This window comes from Podarcis erhardii, assembly GCF_964252035.2.
Source record: "Podarcis erhardii genome assembly, chromosome: 16".
Lineage (NCBI taxonomy): Eukaryota > Metazoa > Chordata > Lepidosauria > Squamata > Lacertidae > Podarcis > Podarcis erhardii.
Genome location: NC_138514.1, coordinates 24,065,526 through 24,092,879, shown reverse-complemented (window position 1 = coordinate 24,092,879; position 27,354 = coordinate 24,065,526). Strand labels below are relative to the sequence as shown.

Here is a 27,354-nt window from a genome sequence, read left to right as displayed (position 1 = left end):
GGATTTCCTTCAAAGTAAACATGCGCTGCACTACACATCGGTTAGATCAGTGCTGGGCGACATTTTTCAGCCTGAGGGTTGGATTCTTTCATGGGGGGCCTTTGTAGGTGTTGTGGATTCACTTCAATCTGGAGCATGATTAGGTGGTTCCTGCCAACCAATCATACTGCTGCATTGTTCTAGGACCACAGTACATAACAGTAGGGGACGGGGGTGTCATGCCAGTGGTGGGAGGGGCCAGAGGCAAATGTGGGTGGAGCAAGGAGCACAGCTCTTTCCCTCTGCACAGCAGCTTTCACATGTAGTCAGAGGTTTCTGCAGTGGCGGACCTTGGACTCTCAAATTTCAGCAGCGGCCTGTGCAACACTAAATTTGTGTACCCACCGCATCTCTCGCTCCGTTCTACAGCATGCTTTTGCTGTCCCCTGTAACTACGCCACCCTAAAACCGCCTCTGCTTTCTGCACACACACACACACACACACACACCCTCCTGCCAGGCTTGCGAGAGGCATTTGATGCAGCTCAACGGCATATTCCAGCCAGGCAAAAGTACCTGAGGTGGGGATGGGGGCAAGGCCAGCAAGAGGTTGATTTAATCAGTTGATTAAAAACCTATGTAATTCATTTAAGGAAACCTCACAGGGTTGTTGTGAGGATAAAATGGGGACGAAGAGAACCATGTACACTACCTCAAGCTCCTTGGAGGAAGGAAGGTGGGCTAGAAATGCAATAAAGTCCCCATAGGATACTCAAGTATTCTGTGGCCTAGATGGGAAGATTAAAAACAATTTTGGAACACAAATGCAAGGCCTCCAGAGCCCACTTACACTTCTGCTGTGGTCTCTCTCACACACTTTATTAACGTGACAACATTCAAATATGGCACAGTCACTTCTAGAAAGGCCCAGGGGTGCTTTTTGGCCTAAGGTGTTCATCCACCATTTAAAAAAAAAAACCCCTATTATAAACGGATGAAAAATTCATATTGTTCTCACATGGGGAGAGCTTGAAAAATTGCTGGACGGCAAGGAAAAGGAAATTGTTTTGTCTGCTTTTATTGCCGCGCCGAACTGTCTCCTCAGAACACAAACGGGCTCTCCCACTGGAGACAGAGAGTTCCTGGAGGCAAAGAGGCGAAGGCAAGTCACTTGCAACGTGATCCCTGGAGAGATGGAGAGGGCAGGGATTTTAACCGCTTTCACAACTTCTCTGTAGCTTCAATTGGTCAAAAGACCCCACAAACGCTGTCAGGTCAAGACATCTTTGTTGTGGAGGAAAAGAAAAGAACAAACGGGATTTCAGCTTGCTAATTCTCACAGAACCACATCTACTCTTCTTTCAAGAAGGGTGTGTGCAGAATTTTTTCCACCTGCAGTTACTGAAAGGAAGATCTAACACTAATTGAAAAGTAAGTCGGAAGGAAATAAAGGCTGAGAGAAAAACAGCCTACAGGTTGTTCCTAAAAATGAACCAGTGAGAGAAGAATAGGCTGCCTTTCTCTCTGTCGCCCCCACTGGTACAGGTAACTTATTACAAGTATTGTTACTTTACTTCCAGTGCCATGAAGGGTTCCTTACCCCAAACATTTGAGCTCTCATTTTGCTCAAACACTGGAATTCCTTCCCTGAGAAGATTTGCCTGGAGCCATTATTGCCATCTTAGAGGCACCGAGCTAAGTCTGTCCTGTTCTCCTGACCTTTTAATAGCAACTGAAGAAAAGGAGAAGATGGTAACTGTTTGTGTCCTGAACTGCCGAGTCGCTGGTTCGGCTTAGGCAGCTAAGAGGCTACTGGCTCCTCCCGGCTGCGGGTCGCTCTCGTCGCCAGGCTTGCGTTTCATAACAAACCCATTAAAAAGCTTTTTTTAAAAAAAGAAGTAATGAATTCCACACCTGCTGTGCAAGTGAATGATTCACCCAGGCCCTTTTAGCTGGCGAATGTCAGATACTTCGTGACTATTTACGGTGTGTTCTTTGGGCGTCATTTATGGAAAGATTATTTCTATCTGACAGATGAGACAAAAGATATGAAGAGGGCATCAGGCACCACAACCCCAGATGAACCCATGGTTCTTGCTGAGAGACACACAGAAAAAGTCCAGGGCTGTATGGAAAGCTCTGGAACACACACACACACACACAAACACCCAAAAAATCCTGGGAATTGTAGTTTATCCCTCCAGAACTATTATTCCCACGGCACTTAGCAAAGTACAGTCCCCAGGGTTATTGGGGGTGTGTGATTTAAATATGTGGTGTGAACCATTGAGACGGATTCATGGCTAAACCACTTTGGAAGGAGAACAGAGTGAAAACTCTCAGAACCCTTAAAAAAACAACCACACCTCCCAGAATTCTTTGGGGGAAGCAATGACTGTTTAAAGCAGTATCATAGCACTTTGTATTCATGGTGTGAATGTGGCCCTCGTCTTGCTTCAGTCTGATCTATACCATGCCTGAACTTTGCTTTGGACCCATCTTGAGTGTTGCATCACCTCACCTCACATCCTGAAAGGAGAATTCTGGACCAAGTTGCAGGTGGAGGTTATGTTTTGCTCCCACCAGGGGTGCTGCATTACAACATCAGTATTTAGTCTGGGAAATGATATGCAAGGAAATAACTGCCCATGATAATGGAGGAGGAGGAAGAATATGTTTCAAATGAATTTATACATAGGATTTGGCAGCTCTGAACCTGATGGAGTTTTCCTTGCACTGGTCTGCCTTTTCTTGCAAGGAATCACTTGCATTCAAGACTCTCATGCATTATTGCTGATAAGAAAATATCTTGACTAATTGCTTGCACTTCAAATTACACCCCAGCATCGCTTTTACACATCGCTGATAGCTCTTCTCCACCTTCCCCTTGCTCTGATCATCAGACATGTGCTAGGAAAACACAGTTGCTCTGAAGCTGGTTATCAGAGATACCTGCCCAGCTGCAGTGTGTGATCCTGCCTTAATGCCCATGTGCTGGATGCTACCTTAGTGCTCCTGCACATGCACTGACAATGGAGACAAAGTGTTGGCTCCAATGCTTGTCCTACTCCCTAGGAGACCTATTGAAATTAATGGACACTTCAGTGAGTTGACTGTATTTATTACATAATTTCTTCGTGTGCCTCATCCATGAGAGGTCTGGAGGGTGGCAACATGAAAACAGCCTTTTCTGCAGTGACTCCCCATTTGTGGACTGCCCTCTCCAGGGAGGTTCGACTGGCGGCTTCATTGTACACCTTTAGACGCCAGGCAAAAACGTTCCTCTTTGACCAGGACTTTGGCTGATTGACATCTGATGCCCTTTTAAATGTGTTGTGGGAGGCGGTTATTGGTTTGTTGTTGTTCTTACTTCTATTATGTATTGTGGTTTTTATGCTGTGATTTTACGATGTGAACCATCCTGAGACCTATGGGTATAGGGCAGTTTACTTACTTATTTACTTACTTACTTACTTACTTACTTACTTACTTACTTCATCCATCTCACTCTTTTCCTCTAAGGAGCTCAAGGGGGCATCCATGGTTCTCCCCCGCCTCATTTAATCCCCACAGCAACTCTGTAAGGTAGGCTAGGCTGAGAGGCAGTGAGTGGTCCCCAATGACACCCAGTGAAGTTCATGGCTGAGTGAGCATTTGAATTCTGCTTCCTAGCTCCTAATCTGACACGCTAACCTCTACAAACTTGTTGTTGTTTAGTCATTTAGTCATGTCCGACTCTTCGTCACCCCATGGACCAGAGCACACCAGACACTCCTGTCTTCCACTGCCTCCTGCAGTTTGGTCAAACTCATGCTGGTAGCTTCGAGAACACTGTCCAGCCATCTCGTCCTCTGTCGTCCCCTTCTCCTTGTGCCTCCATCTTTCCCAACATCAGGGTCTTTTCCAGGGAGTCTTCTCTTCTCACGAGGTGGCCAAAGTATTGGAGCCTCAGCTTCACGATCTGTCCTTCCAGTGAGCACTCAGGGCTGATTTCCTGAAGAATGGATTGGTTTGATCTTCTTGCAGTCCATGGGACTCTCAAGAGTCTCCTCCAGCACCATAATTCAAAAGCATCTACAAACTTAAGGAAAATAAACTTTGTGAAACAATCCCTGAAGCAAAACACAGCCAATTTTTCAGTGCAGTACTCCAGCCAAGTAGTGTGTACTAGCATCAAGTGTGGGTGGGTCTACTTGGAATCAAACTTAGTTGCATGCCACCCCATGCATTCACAGCACTTTTATATACCACTATTAACAGTCAGGGATATGGGTGGCACTGTGGGTTAAACCACAGAGCCGATCAGAAGGTCGGCGGTTCGAATCCCCACCACGGGGTGAGCTCCCGTTGCTCGGTCCCTGCTCCTGCCAACCTAGCAGTTTGAAAGCACGTCAAAGTGCAAGTAGATAAATAGGAACCGCTCCGGCGGGAAGGTAAACGGCGTTTCCATGTGCTGCTCTGGTTCGCCAGAAGCGGCTTAAGTCATACTGGCCACATGACCCGAAAGCTGTATGCCAGCTCCCTCGGCCAATAAAGCGAGATGAGCACCGCAACTCCAGAGTCGGTCACGACTGGACCTAATGGTCAAGGGTCCCTTTACCTTATTAAAGTTATGGCTGTCCTGTCCCAAAACCCTGGGAACTGTTGTTTGTTAAGCGAGTCCCCATGTCTGTTAAAGTGGTATAAAGGTACTTTGCGTGTATGGTGTGAATGAGACCTAAGAGTCTGCATACATCTGCATGTCCCTAGAAGAGCCACCTCTGCCGACAGCAGCCTTCTAAAGACCATAACTAACTGACTTAACAAAGAAGAGAAGTAATCTGAATATAATAGAAAATGAAAACCTTCTAGTGAGAGCTAAAGCTGGGATTTTTTAAAGCACCTAAGCCACTCAGAAGCACAAATCCCATTTACTTTGCACGGCACGTACATGTCAAACAGGGGAGGCCTGAATGTGCAAGTGTACATTTTGTTTGCTTCAGTCAGTCTGAGTGCAGCCCTCTTCCAACCAAATGCGACTGTATTTATAAATAGGGTTGTTGTCTGATCTCAAAAATCTGTGTTGCTGGAGTTTTAATTGATTATATCTGCATACATTTGCATATTAATAGAACGAACAGGCCTTCTTGCCACAAAACGCTGCAGTGTGCCCTTTTCAAGTTACTTCCTTTTCTGTTTCCTTTAGTTTTCCTGTTCTGCTCTAGTAGGGCGTGTCGAAATTTTTTCCAAATTCCAAAAATGAGAGGTGCTAAAAAGTTGTAACACGACTTGAGAATTCAAAAAGGTATTTTGGTTAAATAAATATAATTTAGTTTTGCTTGGTAAGTAAAATGTGTTTAAAGTGTCTACTAAATAGCATCAAATCATTCAGTCAGTCAAGACATCATCTTAGAAGAAGCATCCCTTTCTGTGTAAAAAGCAGGAATGCAGACACTCCTAAGCATCCCTATTTTCCAGGGACAGTCCCAGATTTACACAAGCCATTCCGGTTTCTGATTTGATCCTGGAATGTCCCACTTTAGGACATCCCTATTTTCATCAGACAAATATTAGAGGGTATGGAGTTATGCAACAGCCGAGCCATCTGAAAGCAGCCATGTATAGGGAAGTGGGTTTTCTAAAAAAATGTTTAATGTTTTATTATGTTTTTATATATGTTGGAAGCTGCCCAAAGTGGCTGGGGCAACCCACTCCTATGGGTGGGGTATAAATGTTGTTCTTCTTGTTGTTATGGGATTGGACGTCCTTATTTTTGTTGGAGAAATGTTGGAAGGTATGGGAATGCCTCTCCTAAGATGGCTCCTGCCTGCCGTGTTTGTTGTGAGTGCTGATATTGAAAATATGGTTACAAAAGCCCGTTGCCTGCCCCCTCTCTCTGCCAAGCAGTGGCAAGAGTGCATGGAGTCTCAGGCGCCCACACAGGGTCTGTATCCCTTTGGAGAATAGAAGGAGCAGTAGAGACAGTCATAGCTTTAAGAAATAGGGTTTATTCACCTATTTACACCCTCAGTCTGCATGGAGTGAGTCCAGATCTTACAGCATGGCCCAAAGCATTGCAGGCAGCCCTTCCTGCTCCCTTGCCAAGAAAAATCTCCCTCCTTTCTTCTTCCCAGTGTTATTAGAAAAAACTGCTCCCTTTCCCTTATGGGGTATTCCGGAGCCCGTATAGAGGCTTTGACGGTTCCCTATTGGTTGGAGGAAATAACAAGGGCCAACCAGAGTATATTTGAGAAGCAAAGCAGCTAGTAAGCCTGATCTTTATTAAAGGAAAATAAACTGTTGCAACAGGGTCCCCACTCACCACATGCAGGAGGGAGGAGCGCCCTGAACAATGGCGCACAAGCCCATATACTGACTCTTGAAATTGCCCACCCTGTAGCCGAAGACCCCCCCCCCAAAAAAATGATACATACATCACAGAAGGTGGCGGTCTGCAGCAGAAAGCCTTTCTGCCAGGATACCTAAAAATGGTCACTGATTGCATTACCTGGGCAGCCTGACCATTCTTTTGTGATGGTTAATACGTTAGTTCCTGAATCCAGATCACAGGCTCACCCTATTCATACACAAATAGGCCCTTAAAACAGGATTTGCAAGCAAACAGACAATGGCAAAGCTTTCTCCATTTGCCTCCCTTACTGCAGAGGAATATCTGAGGTCATTGGGAGAGTCAAAATGGCTTCAGGATTGCTCTCCCATACTATTTCAGACACATGGTTCATATATTTAGATATGTGTACATTTATGAAGATTTATTCTATATTTGAGACCTTAACATTCTTATAACACCAGAAGACCCTTGACCTCCCCCAGGGCAGTTAGCTTGGCAGCCTTCCAAATCTCCAGTCTCTGGTCACACCTGGGCAAGAAGTTACCCTTGTCTTGTTGACTACACTGAATGGTTTTCTACTGTAATGCTAACAGGTCCGCTCTTCCCTAAGCCAGCCAGGCTGGTTTGCATAAGGCAGCCCAGGAGTTCCCTGCCTGGCACAGCCCTGCAGTTCATGTTTTAATCCATTCCCCAATGAATCAAAACCCTGGGATTTGTTCATTTCAAGGGTTTGCCCCGAATCTCTAACAATACTTTGAAAAAAAGAAACCTGAGTTGAGAGCATCTTTTAAAAATGATTAATAGGGCTTTAACTGATTAATGGAACCAATTCATCAGCTAAACGTTGCAGCCTTGTTCACGAGCTATGAGTGAAATTCAGTGTAGCACTAAAGAGATTGTTTCATCAGCACAAGAATTGGTGCTTGCAACTGAACAACCTTCCTTCTCTGTGTCCTCTCCAGAGCAGATTTTGGGGGGCCTGTGTGGGGAGGAGAGGCAGGAAAGCCCCACTGGGCTGGTGGGAGTCCTTGCGCTGTAGCTGAATCTGACCCTGTGCATCCAGAATCTGACCCCTACGTGTAGTTATGTAGCAAGTGACAAGCCTTATTTGGGGCAGTAGTCTGATGTGGGCGACTTTCTTATGGCTCCCACCTCTGCACATAATTTTGTCAGCTTTTAAAAACAAAGTTTGTTATAAATAAATGTTGTGCCATCTAAGGGTTTATGGCAAAGAAAAATGAACTGATCGGAACGCAGTTATTTCCCCAAACTGACTTTTCGTATGTAAACCTAGAGGGACTTTTGTTTAAGCAAGGTAAGAGTTTTGAGGGAATTAGCTGGGGACTATTAAACTGCACATTCAGCCGTAACTCCTTTAATGATGTTTTCTGATTGATAACACTAATATAATTAATATTCCTTGCCAAGAGGAAAGATAAGTACTTTAGAGAAAATTTGAGAACCGATCTAGGAGAAAGGCTTCATTTGTTTTTATAGTCTTTTGTCATAATGTTCTTTTTATTTGAAAAGTATGATGAACCTCTCTCTCCAGCTGAAGTTCCTGGCACTGCAACAAAAAGAGTGGGGAGGTGCAAGCAAGCCTTTCGCTGCAACAGCTTGTTTCCAATTCATTCCTCTAATATCTTGATAATATTTATCATTTATAAAGCTGAAATATACTCGGAGTCGAGAGTGGATTTCATGCTCTTTATTCAGCTCAGAGTGGTGAGGAGGAATGGAGGTTCCCCGAGAATGTCTGCTTTATATACATTATTTACACAATGGACCCCACGTGATTGGCTAATTCCGGGATTCACCTGTAGGCCAATCAGGTTGCGGATTCACTTCCACCTGAAGCTGGATTGGGTGGCTCCTGTGGACCAATCAGACTGCTGCATTCTGAATCCTATTGTTCTAGGAGCAATCAAACTGCTGCATTCTGAATCCTATTGTTCTAGGACCAGTCACACTGCTGCATTTTGGATCCTATTAAACTCAGTACATAACAAAAGCACTTTAGGGGAAGGCTGCAGCTGAGAGACAGAGCAGCTGCTTTGCATGCAGAAGGTCCCAGGTTCAGTCCCTAATGGCATCTCCATCTTCTAGTAGCAAAATGGAACTTCACCTCCCTCTCTGAGAGCCAGTGTGGTGTAGTGGTTAAGAGCGGTAGTCTCGTAATCTGGTGAACCGGGTTCGCGTCTCCGCTCCTCCATATGCAGCTGCTGGGTGACCTTGGGCTAGTCACACTTCTTTGAAGTCTCTCAGCCCCACTCACCTCACAGAGTGTTTGTTGTGGGGGAGGAAGGAAAAGGAGAATGTTAGCTGCTTTGAGACTCCTTAAAGGGAGTGAAAGGTGGGATATCAAATCCAAACTCTTCTTCTCCCTTCCAACTCAACGCTTTTATAATTTCTATGATTCCTCCGCACATACCCTACATCTATTCTGGGTTTCCCCAACCCTTATAGGAATTTTTCTTTATTAGATATTTTAGAATGTGACCCCCAACATACTCCCACAGGGATCCTGCTACCCTCCTTGATGATACAAACTTCTGAACTAAGCAGTGATGGTTCGGACAAGCTCAAATGATTTTAAAGATTTGTTAAGCTAAAACTGTAATGTACAATTCATACAAATGTTCTCGCATGTCTGAGGCGAAGTCCTTCTTGCTTACTTAGTTCCTCCATTTCAGATATTACTTGCATCTATCTGACCATAGCCTTGCCCTATTTCCATCCAACTCAGGGTGTCTCTTTCTGATTGGTTCCCAAACCTGACATTCATCTCCTGAACACAGTTCATTGCTTATTACAGTCCTGGGCAAGAACATGACTTCATCCTGTCTTGCAATACACATGATCTGGCCTCGTTCCACTATTCTCTCTGAGATAGTCATCACGCTAGAACGCCTTAGCTAAGCAGTTTATTGCTGAAACCTGTAATGTAAGCATATTAGCTATTGAAATCCTGTGTTCATCAGTTTATACAACTGGAATGTTAGAAAAATGTTTTGCATGTTCCTTGGTATACTTCTGCTTTTGTCCTAAATTCCTATTTGCTTTTAGCTGAAACTTGATGCTAATTTCATGATTCCATGTCCCCATAATCTTGAACTCTCTCGATTTTCCCTTAATCATAAAATTATCCATCACCTATATCAGTGTTTCCCAAACTTGAGTCTCCAGCTGCCTTGAGTCTCCAGCTGTTTTTGGACTACAACTCCCATCATTCCTAGTTAGCCAGACCAGTGGTCAGGGATGATGGGAATTGTAGTCCAAAAACAGCTGGAGATTCAAGCTTGAGATACACTGACCTGAATTAATATGCACATTATTTTTCTCTTACACCAACTATGGGGCGGGTGTGTGGGGAGACGAGAAGGAAAAGAAGTTCCATTGTGCAAGCCCTTGTGCTAATGGAGCTGCTTGGTTGGATATTGTGCCATGTTTCATGGTATAAGGCACCCTCTTGTGTTGCTGTCTAAACTCTAAATGATAACTGGTGCAGTGATGACTACAGCTGAGATGGCATGAAGGAGATGAAGCTATAACATTTTACCGTATTTTTCGCTCTATAACACGCACCCGACCATAACAGGCACATAGTTTTTAGAGGAGGAAAACAAGAAAAAAAATATTCTAAACGAAAAAGTGGATGTATGATTTTTGTGGTTCATGCTGCGGCCACAGACATGTGATCTGACGGTGAGTTTGGGGTAGCCCAATGCAAAAATCCTGAGGATCCATGTGGATCCATGCTTTGTAACCATGTTTTTGCACCATTGTGGCCCCAGGCAACAGTGGGTGCGTGATTTTTTTGGTGCAGGCTGTAACCATGGATCCTCTGCTCACGACTGCACCAGATCCCCCCGTCATCCGTAGGCATGCGCCGCATAACACACACAGACATTTCCCCTTACTTTCTAGGAGGAAAAAAGTGAGTGTTATGGTGCAAAAGATACGGTAATTAGTAAGGGAGGAAAGGCTACAACACGGGTGTTTTTTTAATTTAGAAAAAAGGCAAACAAAGGGGGGGCATGACAGAGGAGTATCAAATTACGCATGGTTCAGAGAAAGTGGATAGATCTCATACTATCTATCCCTTTTCCTCAATTTTCTCTTTTTGGACTTGAACTCTACAGCTCCTGTTTGCTCACAAGCTGAGTGAGAAGGGATCATATTTAATCAATATATCCTCTCCTACCTGCCTACACATTCCCACATTATTAAAAAAAAATTGGGGGGGGTTGCCTATTTGGGGCAGGGTTGTTTTAAATTGTTCTTAACTGTTATGCTAATTTGTATTTTGAATTTGTATTTCAATTTTTGTCTTGTTTTGTAAGGCTGATTTAATATTCTACAGCCTTTTAAATAGGTTTTTTGGGGGGGAGGTTGTTGTTTTGTTGTTTTGAACTATTTACTGGTGTTTCAACCTTGTATTTTCAACTTGTGAACCACACTGAGGTCTTGTGATGAAGGGCCGTACATAAATCTAAATAAAAATAAATAAAATACTAGAAGCTGGGGGTGACCCAAGACAGACAAAAGGAAACACTTTTTTTCCCAAGCAGTACAGAATTACACTACAGAATTTGCTACCACAAGTTTTAGTGTTGGCCAACAATTGGGTTGGCTTTCAAAGGGGATTATACAAATTCATGGAGGTATAGGGCTATTGGTGGCTACTGGCCATGATGGCTGTGCACCAGCTCCAGCATCAAAGGTGGCATGTCTCCAAACATTGGTTGCTGTGGAACACAAGTGAAACATGTTCCGATTGCTTGCTGCGCATAGGCAGCTGGTTGGGCACTGTAGGAACAGCATTCTGGTTGAATGGGCCGCTGGCCAGATACAGGTCTGATCAAAACTCATGGTCTTAATGGAAACAAGTTTTGGAGTCAGTATGCCAGTGAACAGGGGGTGTGGGTGGCGCTGTGGGTTAAACCACAGAGCCTAGGGCTTGCTGATCAGAAGGTCATTGGTTCGAATCCCTGCGATGGGGTGAGCTCCCATTGCTCGGTCCCAGCTCCTGCCAACCTAGCAGTTCAAAAGCACGTCAGAGTGCAAGTAGATAAATAGGTACCACTGCTGCGGAAAGGTAAACGGCATTTCCGTGCACTGCTCTGGTTTTCCAGAAGTGACTTAGTCATGCTGGCCACATGACCCGGAAGCTGTACGCCGGCTCCCTCAGCCAATAAAGCGAGATGAGCGCCGTAACCCCAGAGTCGGTCACGACTGGACCTAATGGCCAGGGGTCCCTTTACCTTTACCTTATGCCAGTGAACATCAGTCACTTGGCAGCAACAGCAAGAAAAGGCAACTGCCTTAAGTCCAGCTTCCTCAAAACATCTGTCAGACACTGCAGGAAACAGAATACTGGGATAAATGGAACTTGGGTCTGATTTAGTTTGTTCCCTGTTGTCTATAAGATGATCAAATAGAAAGTCGTTTGCTTAAGACACCAGAAAGCCTTGGCTAGTCAAGGGTAGACAATATTGGGCTAAACAGACAAGCGTTTCATCTGGTGTGCATCATGTGACCTTAGAGTGCCCCATCTCCACTTTGGTTGTAACAGAGATGCAGTGTGTTTAACTGAACCCAGAGGGCAAGCGTAGCAAGCAAGATGGTTCTGGCAGAGTTAAATATGTTTTTTGTTTCAAATGTTAGGAAACAAGACTGAATGTCACCGAAGGAAAATGACAAACTGATGATGGATTATACAATTTTAATGCTCAAACTCCAGAACTTCCTTCATACAAATAGCCATTACGTACATGAATAGTCCCAGTAAAGTTAAATTTTTCATTGTGCAATTATTCATTTAAGGACCTGCAGGATCAGACATACCATTTCTTTCAGGAAATATTTACCCCACCCACCCACTCCACTTACAAATTCAAGGCCAGGATTCTTCTAGAACTCATGCTGGGGTTTCATTATATACAATTCCCAGTACAGAAAAAGAAGCGGTTTTTAATATCAAATCCGTATCCTTGCCAAGGTGTTTGTTTTCTGCTTAGTGCTCTCTAATTGATAAAAGCATGTGAGCAGATGGTAGACCCAAGAAATCACTGACACACATATCATCTGATACCAAGACAGAAATACGTTATTAAGTGCTGGTAAATTCAGCTTACATTTTGAAAGCATAGATGGATGTTTCTGCTGTCAGAAATACAAGGGTTCCCAGTGGAAACAGGAGAGGGATAATGGAACTCCCAACAGCCCAAATCCCTCTCCATATGCGACTTCATTTATTCTGCATTGGAGCACTGACTTCTACGTTAGCGGGAAGAAGCTGCCTGAGTGGTTGTGGGGAATGGTTTATGCTGCTTTGGGGGAGAAATATGTGGTACAGGTTGTCATGGATGAGGTGATGCAGCTGCTTCTTAAGAAGCCCTTCCCAGATCCAGAGTGTGACAGCTACCACCCATTTCACAAATATTCCTTTCAGGTGCAATGCTCTTGAATGGGTGGTGGTTGTCCAACTGGAGATGTGCATGGAGGAAACATTAGCTTGACCCATTTCAGCTGGGCTTCGGCAGACATGCCAAAGGTGGTTGATTTTTAGCAGGACCAACAGAAACTGAATGCTGACAAGGTGGAAGGGTGAGTGTGTCTTCTGTTTGGGAATTGGGAGTGGGCAACCTCTTTGTGATAGGGTTGCAATGGCCTTGAAGCAGGATGTGCGTAGCTTGGTGGTAATCCTGAATCCAGTGTTGTCATTAGAAGTTCAAGTGGCTAGGAGCTCTAGCTGGTTCACTAGCTACTCCTGGACCAGGATAGCCCAGCCACAGTAATCCATGCCCTGCCAACCTCCCAGTTTACTGTAATGCACATTATATGGAGTTACCCTTGAAGATGGACTGGACCAAAGGGAAGCAGTTATGCCAGATTGATTAACGCAACCCTCAAGTTTTTCTGCACGATAACAGCAACATCTGTGACAGCCTACGTAACTCATAGCTGTGTTTGCTAAACCAAAGATAACTGTTCACATGAATGTGGTGGCCTGGGGTGTAGCTTTCCTGAATCCTGATGATACTGTTTGCAGCAGAGGATGGGCAAAGGAGCAGCCTCTGCTTCCAGTTCTGAGGAAAACCAGAGATGTGTAAAGTGCTGTTTTGGCGCACGCACGTGCACACAGCACTGTTCCCCTCACAACTAGAGTCCCAACATTTAAAGGCCTGCTCTTCAATTGTTACTTGCAAAGGAAGAAATTTCCTTTCCCTTTTTTAGCACATGGTTGCAGGTTCTCTTTGGGATTGCCAGTGTGGCACCCTTCAGATATAATCCCTGACAACTGGACATGCTGGCTGGGGAGTTGCAGTCCTAGGCTATGTGCCTCTGACAAGCGTACTGAGTACGTGAGCTCATTCAGTTACTTAGAACATTAGTCAGTGTGCAGGACTAGTGTGCTGCCGACCGGTACAGGTGCTCCTAAATATCACATGGGGAGGGGGATGAGACTACAGCTCCTTATTAGGGTGGCCACAGGCATTGCCAAAAAAAGGCACAACCAAAAGGGGAAATTGATCTCCATGAGCTAAAACATGCAAATTTAGTACATCTCTGTGTGGAACAAGACTCTGAACAAGTGACCTGTGTATCTGCTCAGTCTGCTGCCCAGATGTGCACCTTTAGAGCCCCTGCTGCTCTCCCTTCTTAAGGTTTTATAGGTTTGGATAGGACTTAGGTGTGGGAGCCTTTCAAATAGAAGAGGTAAGACCATAGCAACAGCCTGCTGGATCAGGCCTATGGCCCACCTAGACCAGCATCTTGTTTTCACATTGGCCAACGAGATGCCTCTGTAAAACCCTGCCATCATGGCTAGTACCCGCCGATAGCCCTCTCCTCCCTTAATGCGCCTAATCCTCTTTTAATGTCTTCTAGGTTAGATCCCAATGGGAATCGTCATTCGGGAAGCAATGAGGGTTTTCTTATTCCTCTCCAGCAGGTGTCGCTTCCCACCCCCTGCAAGCAGTCACAACCCTCTTTTCGCCACCCCACCTGCAGGGGGCGCTGCTAAACGCGCTCCCGTCGCTCCCTTTTTCCTACAGGGGGCGCTGGCCCGTGTCACGTTTTCCGCCCAGCTAGAAACGCTCGAATTAAGACGACGTTCGCGATTGGTGGGCGGCCCCCTTGCAACGATGCGGCAGGATGAGAGCTTTGTCGTGATTGGCAGACCGAGGTCCCCGAGTTCTGATGGCCCAAAGGCATATAGTGCGTGGGGTCTCTCTCCCCACAGATCTGAAGCCCCCTCCCTGAATTTTCCGTTTTATTATGTAGCCTGCGTAGTCATCCCGGAGATGTTTTCGGCGTCATCCCTTAAAATAAGCGTGGCGGCGTACCAATCAGCTCGCGGCCCAGGCTGCGGTTGCTAGGCAGATTATGGTAATAAGTCTGGGCAACCTCTCCCCCCCTCCCGCTCTGCAGCTACCATTGTGAGGTGAGGACAGGTGGGCGGGTTTGGTTTGCGGCGGGCCCTGGGAGACGGTCCGGACACGACACCGCCACTGAACCCCCTCAGGTAATGCGATGGGTCGGCCCGAGTAGGGAGCGCGTGCCGGGGCTCCCGCAGGGCTCCGACAAGGGTTTTGGGGGTTGTTGTTTTAGTCGCACCCAAGATGGCGCCGGGACCGGGACAAACCGTTCGCTCCCGCGGGTGGGGGATAAGGGTTAGGGCGCTGCCATTCCCCCCTCCCTGCCGGAGAGGTACAGTCCGCTCCCCCCTCCCCGCCCTGATCGGGATACCCCATCCGCCCCGGACGAGGGGAGGAAGGGCTGCCCCCGTCTGCGCCTATCCCCCCTCCCCGCTTGGTATAGTCCGGGCCCCAGCACCTCACTGGAGCAGGGGGGGTGTCGAAGCCATTTTAATGCCCCCTTCCCTCCCCAACACTTCCACCCACCCCACCCGAGGCAGCTCTCTTCCCCTCCCCTGTGGTTGGATCATTCTTCTCGGCGGCTTGTGCAACTCGTCCCCCACTTAAACACCTCCGCCCGGTGCAGGCTCGATCTCCTCTCTATCTCTCTCCCCTCCTATCGCCCAGAGTGGTTGGGACGGCCGCGGGTGGCCGTTGGGCGCGAGCGGATGGGCCTTACTGACGCCCTCGCTCTGGGGGCAGCCGGAGGCGCCCGAGGAGCGGAACTGATTCTTCCCTTTGATTGGCTGCAGACTTTTGCGCGCCTCTCGCGCCTCGGGCTGCGCTGGGCAAGAGGGGGGGATGGGCAAAAAGGCCTCTCGCTCAATGTCCTCTTCCCGCTTTTTTTTTTTTTTGCCACTCATTGGCTGTTGATGTGTGGTTAAAAAAAATGCCCCTCACGTTTAATACTGGTTGAATGACGACGTCCATTTTGTCTCTATATGACAGGGGTGGTATTGGTGTTAAAAAGTGGTCAGCTATATGGCACCCATTTTACCACAGTTCTAAGCAATTGTTGGAGGCCGGGTTGTGGTAAAAAGTTTCCCTGCCACCTGTGTGGTTGGTAAATCTGCCCATTAAAACCTTTTCTTGCTATCCGATAGGGTTGAAAGTGATGACTGTTTTACCACACATCTCTTCACACACATTGGCTGTGGTCATACCATCTGACAGAATTGATAGAAATCCCATTTTAGTGTTCCATTGCTTTCACACGTTGGCAGTTGGCACGTGGTAAAAGCTTCCCTCCCAAATTTGAATGAGGCAACCATTTTACCACACATTTCCACTGCACGTGGCAACAAATTTTCTTCCCATTTGTTAAGGATGAATTGGACGTCTGACTTGCTCCCATTCTTTTATTTGTTTATTTTAAAGTGTTTACACAATACAAGTCTCTTAGGGTAGCTCACACAAGTGATCAGGAATATGCCATGCTTGTTGGTCCATAGTATAAATTAGCTGTTCTTCAACAACTCCTTTGGCTTTCATCTGATGTGGCAGTTGGTATGTGTTTTAAAAGGATGGTGCAGATGACCAAACCTTTGAATTGCATAAAGGCATTTTATTTGGATAGTTGGAAAAAATTTCCTTACCATTCTGTTAGGGCTAATGCAGGTGGTGAAACTTTCCTCAGTATTTTACTACACTTTACCCCACATTGCCTATTATGAGTTCCCTGCTGCTTGAGCTGCTTGTTTCCATTTCTCATTGCCAATGGGTCTCTTAGTGTTTCTGCAGAATACCTGCTTCCAGTAGTGCTGTGTGATGAATGCTGTAAAATCTGAATGGGGGACGCATGTCTGTAAATACATTAAGTCATACTTGTTCCTTTAGAATACTTAAATTCTGCCCTATAGCCCCAAGATGCACATAAAAGAACATAAAAGCCTGTTGGTTCAATTCAAATTCCTGTCTGGTTCAGCATCTTGTTCTCACAGGGGCCAGACACAGATGCCTATTGGAAACCCACAAGCAGAACCTGAGTGAAACCAGTGCTCTTGAACCCACAATTCCAGCAACTAATGGAGCTGTACTTCCTCCAACTGTGGAGATTTTAAAAAAGTAAAATCAGGTGGGAAGGGCGGTGCAACAATAAGCCTAAGCCTTAAACATTTAAAAGCATTTTTAAAAATGGAGCTAAAACCATAAAACTTAACTAAAAGGTAGTGGTCGCCATCTTGTCTTCTGACTGTGGAGGTAGAACATAGCCATCATGGTTAGTAGCCACTGGTGGCCTTCTCCTCCATGAATTTGTCCAATATTTTAAAACCACCCAGTTTGATAGCCATCACTACTTGTGGGAGCAAATTCTGTAGTTTTAATTGTGTGCTGCGTGAAGAAGAAACTGCTCAAAGCAGCACCCAAAACTTTCCCAAAATCTCACTCAAATCTAGCACAGGAACAGAATTGACATGGTGTCCAATTCATATAGAACCAGGATAATTCACTCAGCATTTATTGTTTTCATCCTTGTTCATGCCAGGAAGCAGCTACCACCAAAACTGATTGGGCCTGAGTACTGTACATATCTGGATCTCACTCCACCTGTGCTGAAAGCCATCTTACCTAGATGGTAGTTGGCAGGCAACATAGTAATCCTCTCTTTGACACAGGAAGCAGGGAGTATAAAACAAAACATTGGCATGCAGAGCTTAGTCACTCACTGTGTATAAATATAACCTGTTGATAATGAACAGGTTGATTTTTTGACCAGATGATGTCAGCTTCTGTGATGTATGGTTGCTACAGCAACTGTGCTACCCCATGGCAACCACCTGACAACTTCCACAGCAGAAATGGGGGCATTCAAGTCAATGGCAGTATGGAATTGCTAACATGAGCTATTTTGTTCAAATATTCCAATGCCGTAATTCAATATCGGCTCGTTAGTACTTGCACATTTTACTGCAGGCCCTGTAGTATTGACATAAACTGGGTGTGTCACCACCCACAAACGGATACAAGTCATCTTGGGAAGTGGGAGAGCAGGTGGTCCTTAGAAGCTGCAGCAGGGTGGCATGAGTTGTGGCTCTTCCATCCAAGTGTGTGATTCAGTTGCACAATGCAATTTGGGGAGTTGGGGAAGAGCTTATGATAAAAAGGCAGAGCTAAGATGGCAGATACAACAGGCCAGTTTTTTAAAACATAAACCATGTTTGCAATGCAAGATGCAGTTTTACCCATAGGGTCCATTCTGAATGTCATTGTGATTGACACTGAATTTGTTTTCTACTTTGATTCCAATACTAGCTGTGTATGGCTGGTGCCAAAGAACTGTACAGTGGTGAGTTATAGCTTCATCCATAGATCATCATAGCCAATGATTGCTTTCTGTTCAGTACCTGAAGCCCAGGTTATGTGTCACTGGAGTGGTGTTAGTCACATGATTTACCAGTTTGTGTTGGGCTGTAGTGATACTTGGTATGTTTTTACCATAAGTTCCTCCACCACCCCTGATTTGTTCATGTCCTACCCCTGCCATTGCCCCAGTGGGCTTATCTTTCTTATTCCAAACAAAATAAAAAAATTCCTTCCAGTAGCACTTTAGAGACCAACTAAGTTTGTTATTGGTATGAGCTTTCGTGTGCATGCACGCTTCTTCATACCAATAACAAACTTAGTAGATCTCTAAGGTGCTACAGGAAGGATTTTTTTTATTTTGTTTCGACTACAGCAGACCAGCACGGCTACCTACCTGTAACTTTCTCATTCTAGTTTCCTTTATTTTAAAGTGATATGATGCTTTCTAAACACCTGGCTATTAAAGAATTTTATAAGTGCATTCAGAAAGTGAGTGATGGCCTATGCCATCTATCCATGTTAAGTACCCCATTATGTTCTTAGTTCCAAGTCTCTTTAATGGAAAGAGAAATTACATTGATTTCAGCATCTCAGTTTCAATCACTAGCTGCCACCACGTATTAACCTGCACATAGTGGATATATTCAGAATTGTTCTGTGTCATTTTACTTTTTGGATATTTTTGTTCATTTGGGGGAAATAAAGCCATTATTGGATCTGCTGTCTTTTGGGATAGGTTGAATGCTTTTCATAGAATTATCTTGAGAGGGGGAAAGTGAACCATAAATTGCCACAATTGAAACATATAGATAGGACATTTCTCCCTGGGTGCTGAATGCGGAAGATGCATCACGATTAATACTGTATAAAAAAGTACATGTTCACTACAGTCGGTTTCTTTTAGTTACAAAAAACAGTATCTGTTTGCTACAAATGGCAGTGATCAAGGTTCTTGCTCATTCTAATCCCCTCTTATGTAGGATTACATGAATTTGTACCAATACACTGCAAGAAGCAAGACTCTGTGTACTAAATTATGCATCAATGTAACAGAAATTGAGTCAAGCAAACCCATGTGTCACATCTATGGTCCCTGGGGACCCCCAGGATATTCCAAGGGGGCCAAAGGTGAAAATCATGTAAATGGGAGGCCACAGCACAAGGCTAGGGGGCCACAGAGGGAAGTGACCGGGGAGGGGAATCGTTTTTTTAATTAAAAGATATCCTGACTGACTGGTTATCCGCTTGGCCAATCACAAGTGGGTAAGGGGGTGGCCGTCCAGGGCCTACCGCTCCTTTTTGCCACGTGCATTTTATTTGAGTTCCTGGTTTGTTTCCGGAGGGAGTGGGCGATTGCTGAGACTCCCATTTTGACCAGTAGAGCCCACGATCCAGAACCCCTAAGTCAAGTAAGTGTAGTGATGGTGTGGCAAAAGGGGTAGGGCTGGGTGAGCCAGAGCTGCTTGTTGCTGCCACAAGAGCTGGGCCTGGTGGCAGCCTGGATCTGATTCACTAGGCACTGCAATCCACCCCAGCGCCCAGTGGATCAGGCCCCTTTGATGTTGCCAGGGGGCACAGGGTCCATCAGTAGCGTCAGCTCGGCTCTGCAAGTCGCGGGGTGAAATCCACCCCAGCGTCTAGCCGAGTGGGGTTGTCGGGTGCTGCTGACTTGCATCTAATAGCTAACCATTCAGAAGAAAGCTGCACTGAGTTCTGTGGGTCTTCCTCCTAGGTGTGGGACTATAGTGTTTTATCTAGGCAGCCAGGGCTCCTTTGGATGACAAGATCTTTTAGTACCAGGTCAGTGAGGACAACTTGCTTTTTAAAATTCTCCCATATATGGAGAACTCCTTGTGAGCCTTTTGGACTGTATCTGTAGGTTTCCCCCTCTGTGTAAAATAAATGGGGTCAATTAAGTGGTGTTTACTTTTTATAATACATGGAAGATAGATCTCCCTTAGGAAGTTCTGGATACTCCTTCCTTGGAGGTTTCTAAACAGATGTTGGATGGCCATCTGTCATGGATGCTTTAGAAGAGTTTCCTACATTGCAGGGGGGGGGGGTGCACTAGAAAGATGACCCTTCCAGCTCTGTGATTCTATGTTTTTCTGCTTTAACAATATTTCATTATGTTCCTATCATTTTATGTAATTGTATTTTGTATAAATGATAAAAATTAAGAATAAAACATGTTCCGTTTACAAACAAAACATTTAAATAGTTTCATTTCTACCGGTATGACGGAGTGGGCAGCCACAGGAAGGAAACAAGGTCGGAAGGGGGCCAGGGTTGGAAAAAGGTTGGGAAACACTGATCTAGAGTATATTGTTATGAGTGGGGTGTGGGGTGGAAGATAGGACAAAGCTTGAGTTTAGACAAAAAATTCCTTCCAGTAGCACCTTAAAGACCAACTAAGTTAGTTCTAGGTATGAGCTTTCGTGTGCATGCACACTTCTTGAGTTTAGAGTTGAGTTGCAGTGATGTGACGCAGAAGGAAAGTAGCAAGCTAGAGAGAAAGCAACATTTGAGAGCAATGTTTGATTTTGGTTTTAACCCAAGTCTGCAGCTGTGGGAGAAACAAGACCCTTTTGGAGTGTTAACCCCTCCATCACAGGCACAGATTGTATATCTTTGTAAATAAATCATGTCATAAAGATACCCCACAGCCTCCGCTGTGCCTCATTCCTAAAGGAAAAATGAAGCCTGTTAAGCACCTGGAATCCCTGGAATATCACACTGTGCAGAGATTCTGGTGGTGTGCAACAATATTATACAAATTAAGCAAACATGCAAATAGCTACAAATACTGCAGCATTTATTTTGCTATCAAGATTCTAGATTTTTCAAGAATTTGGAATAGTGATTAGTACTATAGGAAGTACAATGGGGGAATGCAATAGGAGAGCTGTAGGAAGAGAAGTCAATGTAAAAAGGTAGAAGAAGAAGAAGAAGAGGAGGAGGAGGAGGAGTTTGGATTTTATATCCCGCCTTTCACTCCCCTTCAGGAGTCTCAGAAAGCCTTAATCCTTGGGCACATCCACCAAAGGTGAAAGAATGTACCTTCAGTCTCTTTACATTTCCAGCATTTATTATCAGGCAAATGATATATTTTTCAAGCTTGACTGGTGTCATGTACCACCTGTATATCATTTTCATAATATTCTCTCTTAAGGCATTACATGCCGTAAACTTCATATCTGTGGTCCATAACTGTTCCCTGTCAGCCAGCATAATGTTGTGTCCCACATCTTGTGCCCCCCCTTCAGGAGTCTCAAAGCGGCTAACATTCTCCTTTCCCTTCCTCCCCCACAACAAACACTCTGTGAGGTGAGTGGGGCTGAGGGACTTCAGAGCAGTCTGACTAGCCCAAGGTCACCCAGCAGCTGCATGTGGAGGAGCGGAGATGCGAATCCGGTTCCCCAGATTACGTGACTACCACTCTTAACCACTACACCACACTGGCTCTCAAGGTAAAGGTAACCCTGACCGTTGGGTTCAGTCGCAGACGACCAGAGAAACAGCTATATAGTATTTGAGGCACTGAGTACAGTATCTGTGTTCAGGAGCGATTTGGCACCTCTGGCTGAAAGACTTCAGCAGAACAGGGAGAGACGTCTACCTAAGACCCTAAAGAACTACACCCAGTCTAGTACCACATAGATTCTTCTTCTTCTTCTTCTTCTTCTTCTTCTTCTTCTTCTTCTTCTTCTTCTTCTTCTTCTTCTTCTTCTTCGCCTTATGGGCTGTGTTCAGGCTAATATATACTCATTGAGCACACACAGTTTTAAAAAAAGTTATATATAAGCAAACAGAACAGTACTTATTGTCAAGAGAGTGGCAATAACATAGCAGAGACGTGGGCCCCGAAATTGTAGCTTAACCGGAGGCCTTCATTTCCTTCAATAGTTTATCTCTGGATAGTATCTAAGAAAGGGTAGGTACAGATGAAGGCCAATGATCTGTTCAAGACACCGAGGAACTAATTTCTCACCACTGGAAGTCCCCCTTAGCCCTTCTTTGAGTTTCTTGGATTTTACTAGTCACCTGCTGCTTGATTTGGATTTCTGCAGCCATAATGTGTAGAAGTGTACTAAAAAGAAAAGGACAGCAGACATAACTGTCCACATGCCATATACTGTGATGCAGTTATACATATGAATGGAATTTACAAAAACCTGGATAAAATGGGGCGCTTAGCAAGTGTATAGGATCCTATGGGAAAGCCATTGAATGGCCAACACTTATAAATGAAAATATTTTGGTCAGGGGCTTTTATGTTGCTGCTATTACACACACACACACACACACACACACACACTTTTTTTGCTATTGTGTTGTTGCTATGTAGTTTTACCCTGAGTTGGGCTGCAGTCCTATACACACATGCTTCAAAACTCATACCTGGTTGCAAACATACTGAACTCCATGGGGATAACCTCTGAATTGACAGCTATAGATTGCACCGTTAAGCACTGATTTGCTGTTGTAGCACGTTTGAAAACAGAATGACTAGGGCAAAAATATATGTCATTTACATAACGCAGGTGGGTGGTGACATGTCTGTATTTCCCCAGGTATATGCTTTATATTAAATTGTGTAAACCTGCTGGCTGTTGTTTGGATCCGTGCAAAATAAACCCATTATGATTTCCTTCACATTAACTTACCCGGTAGTAGTCAAGCACATTTCTAATGTGTTTCTGGCCACCTGCAGTCATTGCCAGCTGTGCAAACCAAATTGTAACGAACTTGCAAAGGCAGCTGCAGTGCAAGGCACTTTTAAGACCAGGGGTTTATTTATTTTTATCTGTGGAGAATGTTAATAGATCTGCTTACCAATTTTGTGTGCTGAATAAGTAATAAAAGAAGAAAGAAATTGTTGGAGAGTAAATTAAAAATGTAGCTTTCTGTACTAAATAGTTACCTTTCTTCTTTGGCAAATCCTGTGCAAATGAGATAGTTTAGCAGATGTAATTATTTTGGAATCATTGAGTGTGTCTGCTTCTTGAAGGGAAATTGTTCCCATCAATGCCTGTTCTAGATGTTCAAATGACATGAGCTGAATCTCTTGCAATCATGAAATTGTGTGAAAGTAATGAGGGGATTGGAGAGGTGGGAAGAAGTGACTAGCAATTTGCTTTTCAATGGAACTGAGCAGAGCAGAAGTATGAATGTCCTAATCATGCATTGCATTATTGGATTTGAAGGCTTTTATTGTATAATATATTGTTATATAACTCTAGCAGCAGTCCTAAAGTTTGCTCGGATAGAAAAATGGACTTCCCTCTTTCTTCATTGATTTTAAGGGAAGCTCAACAGAAGTTGGTACCTTTTCCTTGTCATCTTGAAGTGAATTAGAGAAAACAAGTGAGACCTACAACAATAAAAGAAATTTTGTGGTGCAGTCTGTACAGAGCTTGGAAAATCTTAGTCATTTGGTCCATCTTATGTAATGATAACACCAGTGTGGTGTTAGCCAGCCTATAATTCCTTCTTTCAAAATACTTCATTCCATCTCACCAAAGATACTCAACATTCTGTAGCCACTGAGCATGCTCAGTCATGACTGTACTATTTGGGGATGATTTCCACCCCCACTTAGATTTTCATTCTTAAATATTTTCTTCTTCTTCTGCAAACTTTGGCTTTCCCCTGGGCACACTGATACATTCCTCTCTTTTTTTCTTCAGGAGCCCCATTTTGATTACATAGAAGTCATAGCACCTGAGTTTGCTATTAGTGTAGATGCTTCTCTCCCCTCCTGTAGAATAATAATTTAGGCACTTTTATAATACTGATATGAGCAGTATGCTTCAACATCATAGTAGTGCTCTGCATCTATAATTGCCAGTTCCCTAGCATTCCATCCCAACAGAATGCAAGTCGGACTATGCAGATCTGATCTGATTGGCGTGGAATATCTTTTAGGACAGCGGACCATCTCCTGATGATTCAAATGCATACTTTATTTATGACATATAAATTAATAGCTGCCAATTGTTCTTACACAGAAATGCAAAGTTCTGCATTGGGTGACAATAGCAATGGGTCTGAAACCTGCCCACCACACCTGATACTGAATGGCCTGGACACTTAAGCAAGGAAGTTGCCTGGGAAGTTTCAGTGCAAATTGGTACACAGTTCACATATTGCTCCTTCAAATACATACACTATACACTATAAATATATGTACTATATAGTGCTCTCTGCAAGTATGTACACTATGAACACCCATCCTGTGACAGCACCAGAAAAAAAATAATGGGAGGCACAGAAGGGGCAAAGTACATTTCTAGATGCACAAGTTGTGTCCCACATGTTAAGATCTCGGAAAGAAAAGAATCTATCAGTAATGAGTCCAGCAATGGGTGGGCAGGGTGAGTGTGAGCTCCTTGTTTGGGGAAGTGTTTGCCCCCCTCTGGTGCCACCAACGACTCTTATCTGTACCTTACCTGGCATAATTTTGCTAGTAACTGTTAGTATTTGAGGGGTGGGATGGAAAAAGAATTTTGCTAATGGTTAATAGTTCAAAAATAATCTCTGCATGACAAAGGAGGGTTTTGTCCCACTAATCTGCTAAACACATATGGATAACAATTGGCTTAACTACCTGAAGCCATTTCCTGCTACAGCCAGCCTCCCGTTTCAATCTTGTGTCCAAATTCTCTTTCTGCCCCACTAATGATATATAATTTCTGTGGTCGTAAATGCCTGATTTCAGCTATCCAGCCAAAAACCACCACCGCCAGTTTCTTGAAATAATAGGTGTGCTTGATGAATGACAATACAGAAAGGAGACAGCAGTCATGACCCACTAGTCAATGAGGCTATAAACCTATAGCTCTTTACTGCCATATCCTTGTCAAAGGCTCTCAGGAAGTACACTGACTTCCCCTCCTGTACATACTGTGATAATTAAGCTAAGTGTGGGATGTAGCTTTTTGCAGGCGTTCGTGGTGCTGCTTCTAAGAACAATGAACCACTTTGATCTGAAAGTCTGCACAACGACCTGGAGCATAATTCTATACAAAACTTGCTTCTTGCGGTAATCTTGCAGCCTTTGCATATGGCTTGTGGTGAAAGAGCGTTCAGGGCTTGGCAGCAGGGACATAAAACGAATAGCAATTGCTGAAGTTGCTTCAGGGAGCTCCAACCTGGGTGCCTGCTCCTCTGTATCCCGGGGCTAAATCAAGTACGGTAAATCCTTCACTGTGCGGATATTGTGAACAGGCTTTGACATAAAACAGTGGCTTTATGACACTGGGCAGAAGACTTGATGATCTGCACTGTAAAGTGATTTTCCAAACGTATCTGCATGCACCAGATGTACCAACATGATTTTCATATATGGTGATGTGCAGAGGTGCACATTGCTTTCCCTCATACAGATAGCCCATGCCTTTAATATTCCATATGCTTTCTTGTTAATGTTCTTTACTGAGACTCTCTGTGTCCTGGGAATACCCAGTTTAGGGCTACGTGGTTACATGTCTTGTCTTTTCTATGATTAATGCAAAGGAAATTATATTTTCTTAGGGAATTGCCTAGGAAAATATTCCAAAAACATTTCCAGACAAATTGTGAAGCAGGTCTTCATATATTACACCTAGCTACCAAAAGTGGTTTTGCCAAGGGCTACCCACTGTGGGACTGGATCAAGGCCTAGACTAGAGGCAGAAGCCTCCACCTCGTGGCCAACTTGGAAGGCATGATAAGGGATCAGTGCCCAGATTCTTATGATGGTTATGGAATCTTCATGGCCCTTAATGACTGAGAGCCCCTAATAGCATTCTCTCTGTGAGCAGAACTAGCTAGCACGCAGGAAAATAAATCCTGCGACAATTTGATTGCCCTCTCTAGCTGTTAAGTTGTGGGTGAACATAGCAGACGACACAGCGATTTCTCCAGAGCAGCTCTTTACTTGCAAGCTGGACAGAACTGAACAGCAAACAGCTCAGCCGGCCTGCTTTTATAGGCAGCCGGCAGTCAACATTGTAGCAACAACAACCCAGAGTTTCCCACCTAAAATAACTGACGTGGACCTGAGTGAAAACTATCTACAGTATCCCCCTGCTGGCCCAGGGTGAAACTTCACTACATAACACTAGCCCTATCCTCCCTTGTTTATTCTTCACCATACCACTGGACTGCCTCATCATCATTGTGTGGATCCTACCGAGACCACCCCAACTGCCAACTGCTGAATGTTTGGGGAGTTCTTGGTTGTTGGCCCAGCTTCTGAAAGGTTCCTTCTTTGATACTTGTATGGCATCAGAACAAAGTCACCAACAACCCTATAAAAGTAATTTCCAGGTAGGGAAATTAAGTGGATATATGTATACTGGGGAGTCCATTGGCTGTGGCCCCATGAACATGCCCACTGCATGTACTAGCATGCAATATCATACCATACTGCTGCATACAGAATTCTGAATTATCCCTAAGTTGTAATAGAAGACACAGTTTTCTATTAAGGATAGCGGGATTTTTAATTTATTTTTTACTGCATCATCCTTATCCCTGTGCAAAGCATTACATCCTTTCAATTACAGATTTATTTATTTTTTAAAAGCAGAATTATCCACTCAAGAATATTTTAACATGAATCAAATAGACTCACCATAGTACTGGTTTTCTAGTTCCCACTGAGATTAGGTTTAGAGATCTAAGCTCACAGTGAAGGTTTCTTTATTTATCACTTCTGAGCCGTGACTCTTTGAAAGAGAAATGGTGTTTCTGTATAATTGCTATTTGGTGTGGCAAAAGGTTCATTTTTCATTCTCCAATTCAGACTCTCATCAGTTCAATATATGTCTGAGCAGATTTATTTTCCAACAAAATTTCACAAAAATAGAAGATTGGTTAAGCCTGCACCTGAATCACTATAAAAGCAGTTTATTGCCTAGTAGGTGCTTTTGAAAAGGAGCTGCCTAATGCATTTATCTGTTCACCAGTATCTGCACTGGAGAGAGAGGTCTTTTCTTTCAGTGGTCCTAGTTTATTTATCACTGAAACAGATAGTACACTTCAGTTTTTGAAGACATAGACGGATCTTTGTTTACTACATCAAAAGAGAACTGTAGGACTTCATTGTCATCCACTGCGATGTAGCAAAGCTTCTGCTGTTCCTTAATTTCAATGTTCTGTAATAGACCAACTTCAAAAGCCAACCTGTCTTGCCATTCACAATGTAAGTTGACACTGAAAGAAGTCATCTTGAAAAGGGAGGGGCAACATCTTTTGCCTCCCAATAGTACCTTTGGGACAGGTATTTTAGGAGAACATGGCAGCCTACCTGGCCATTTGTAGAAGGCGTTC

General features: G+C 44.2%; 1 protein-coding gene across 2 annotated transcripts in view; it reads left to right on the top strand.

Moving 5' to 3' along the window:
• The first annotated feature begins 14,421 nt into the window (after positions 1-14,421).
• The window catches only part of PRDM10 (PR/SET domain 10), a 76,433-nt gene continuing 63,500 nt past the window's right edge, over positions 14,422-27,354 (top strand). The window contains exon 1 of one of the 2 annotated variants that reach the window (XM_081843071.1): positions 14,422-14,704. In XM_081843071.1, coding sequence (XP_081699197.1) covers positions 14,702-14,704 — 3 coding nt within the window. In that variant the 5' untranslated portion in view covers positions 14,422-14,701. Of the gene's footprint in view, positions 14,841-27,354 lie in introns of both variants that reach the window. The other variant, XM_081843069.1, reaches the window with a different exon arrangement.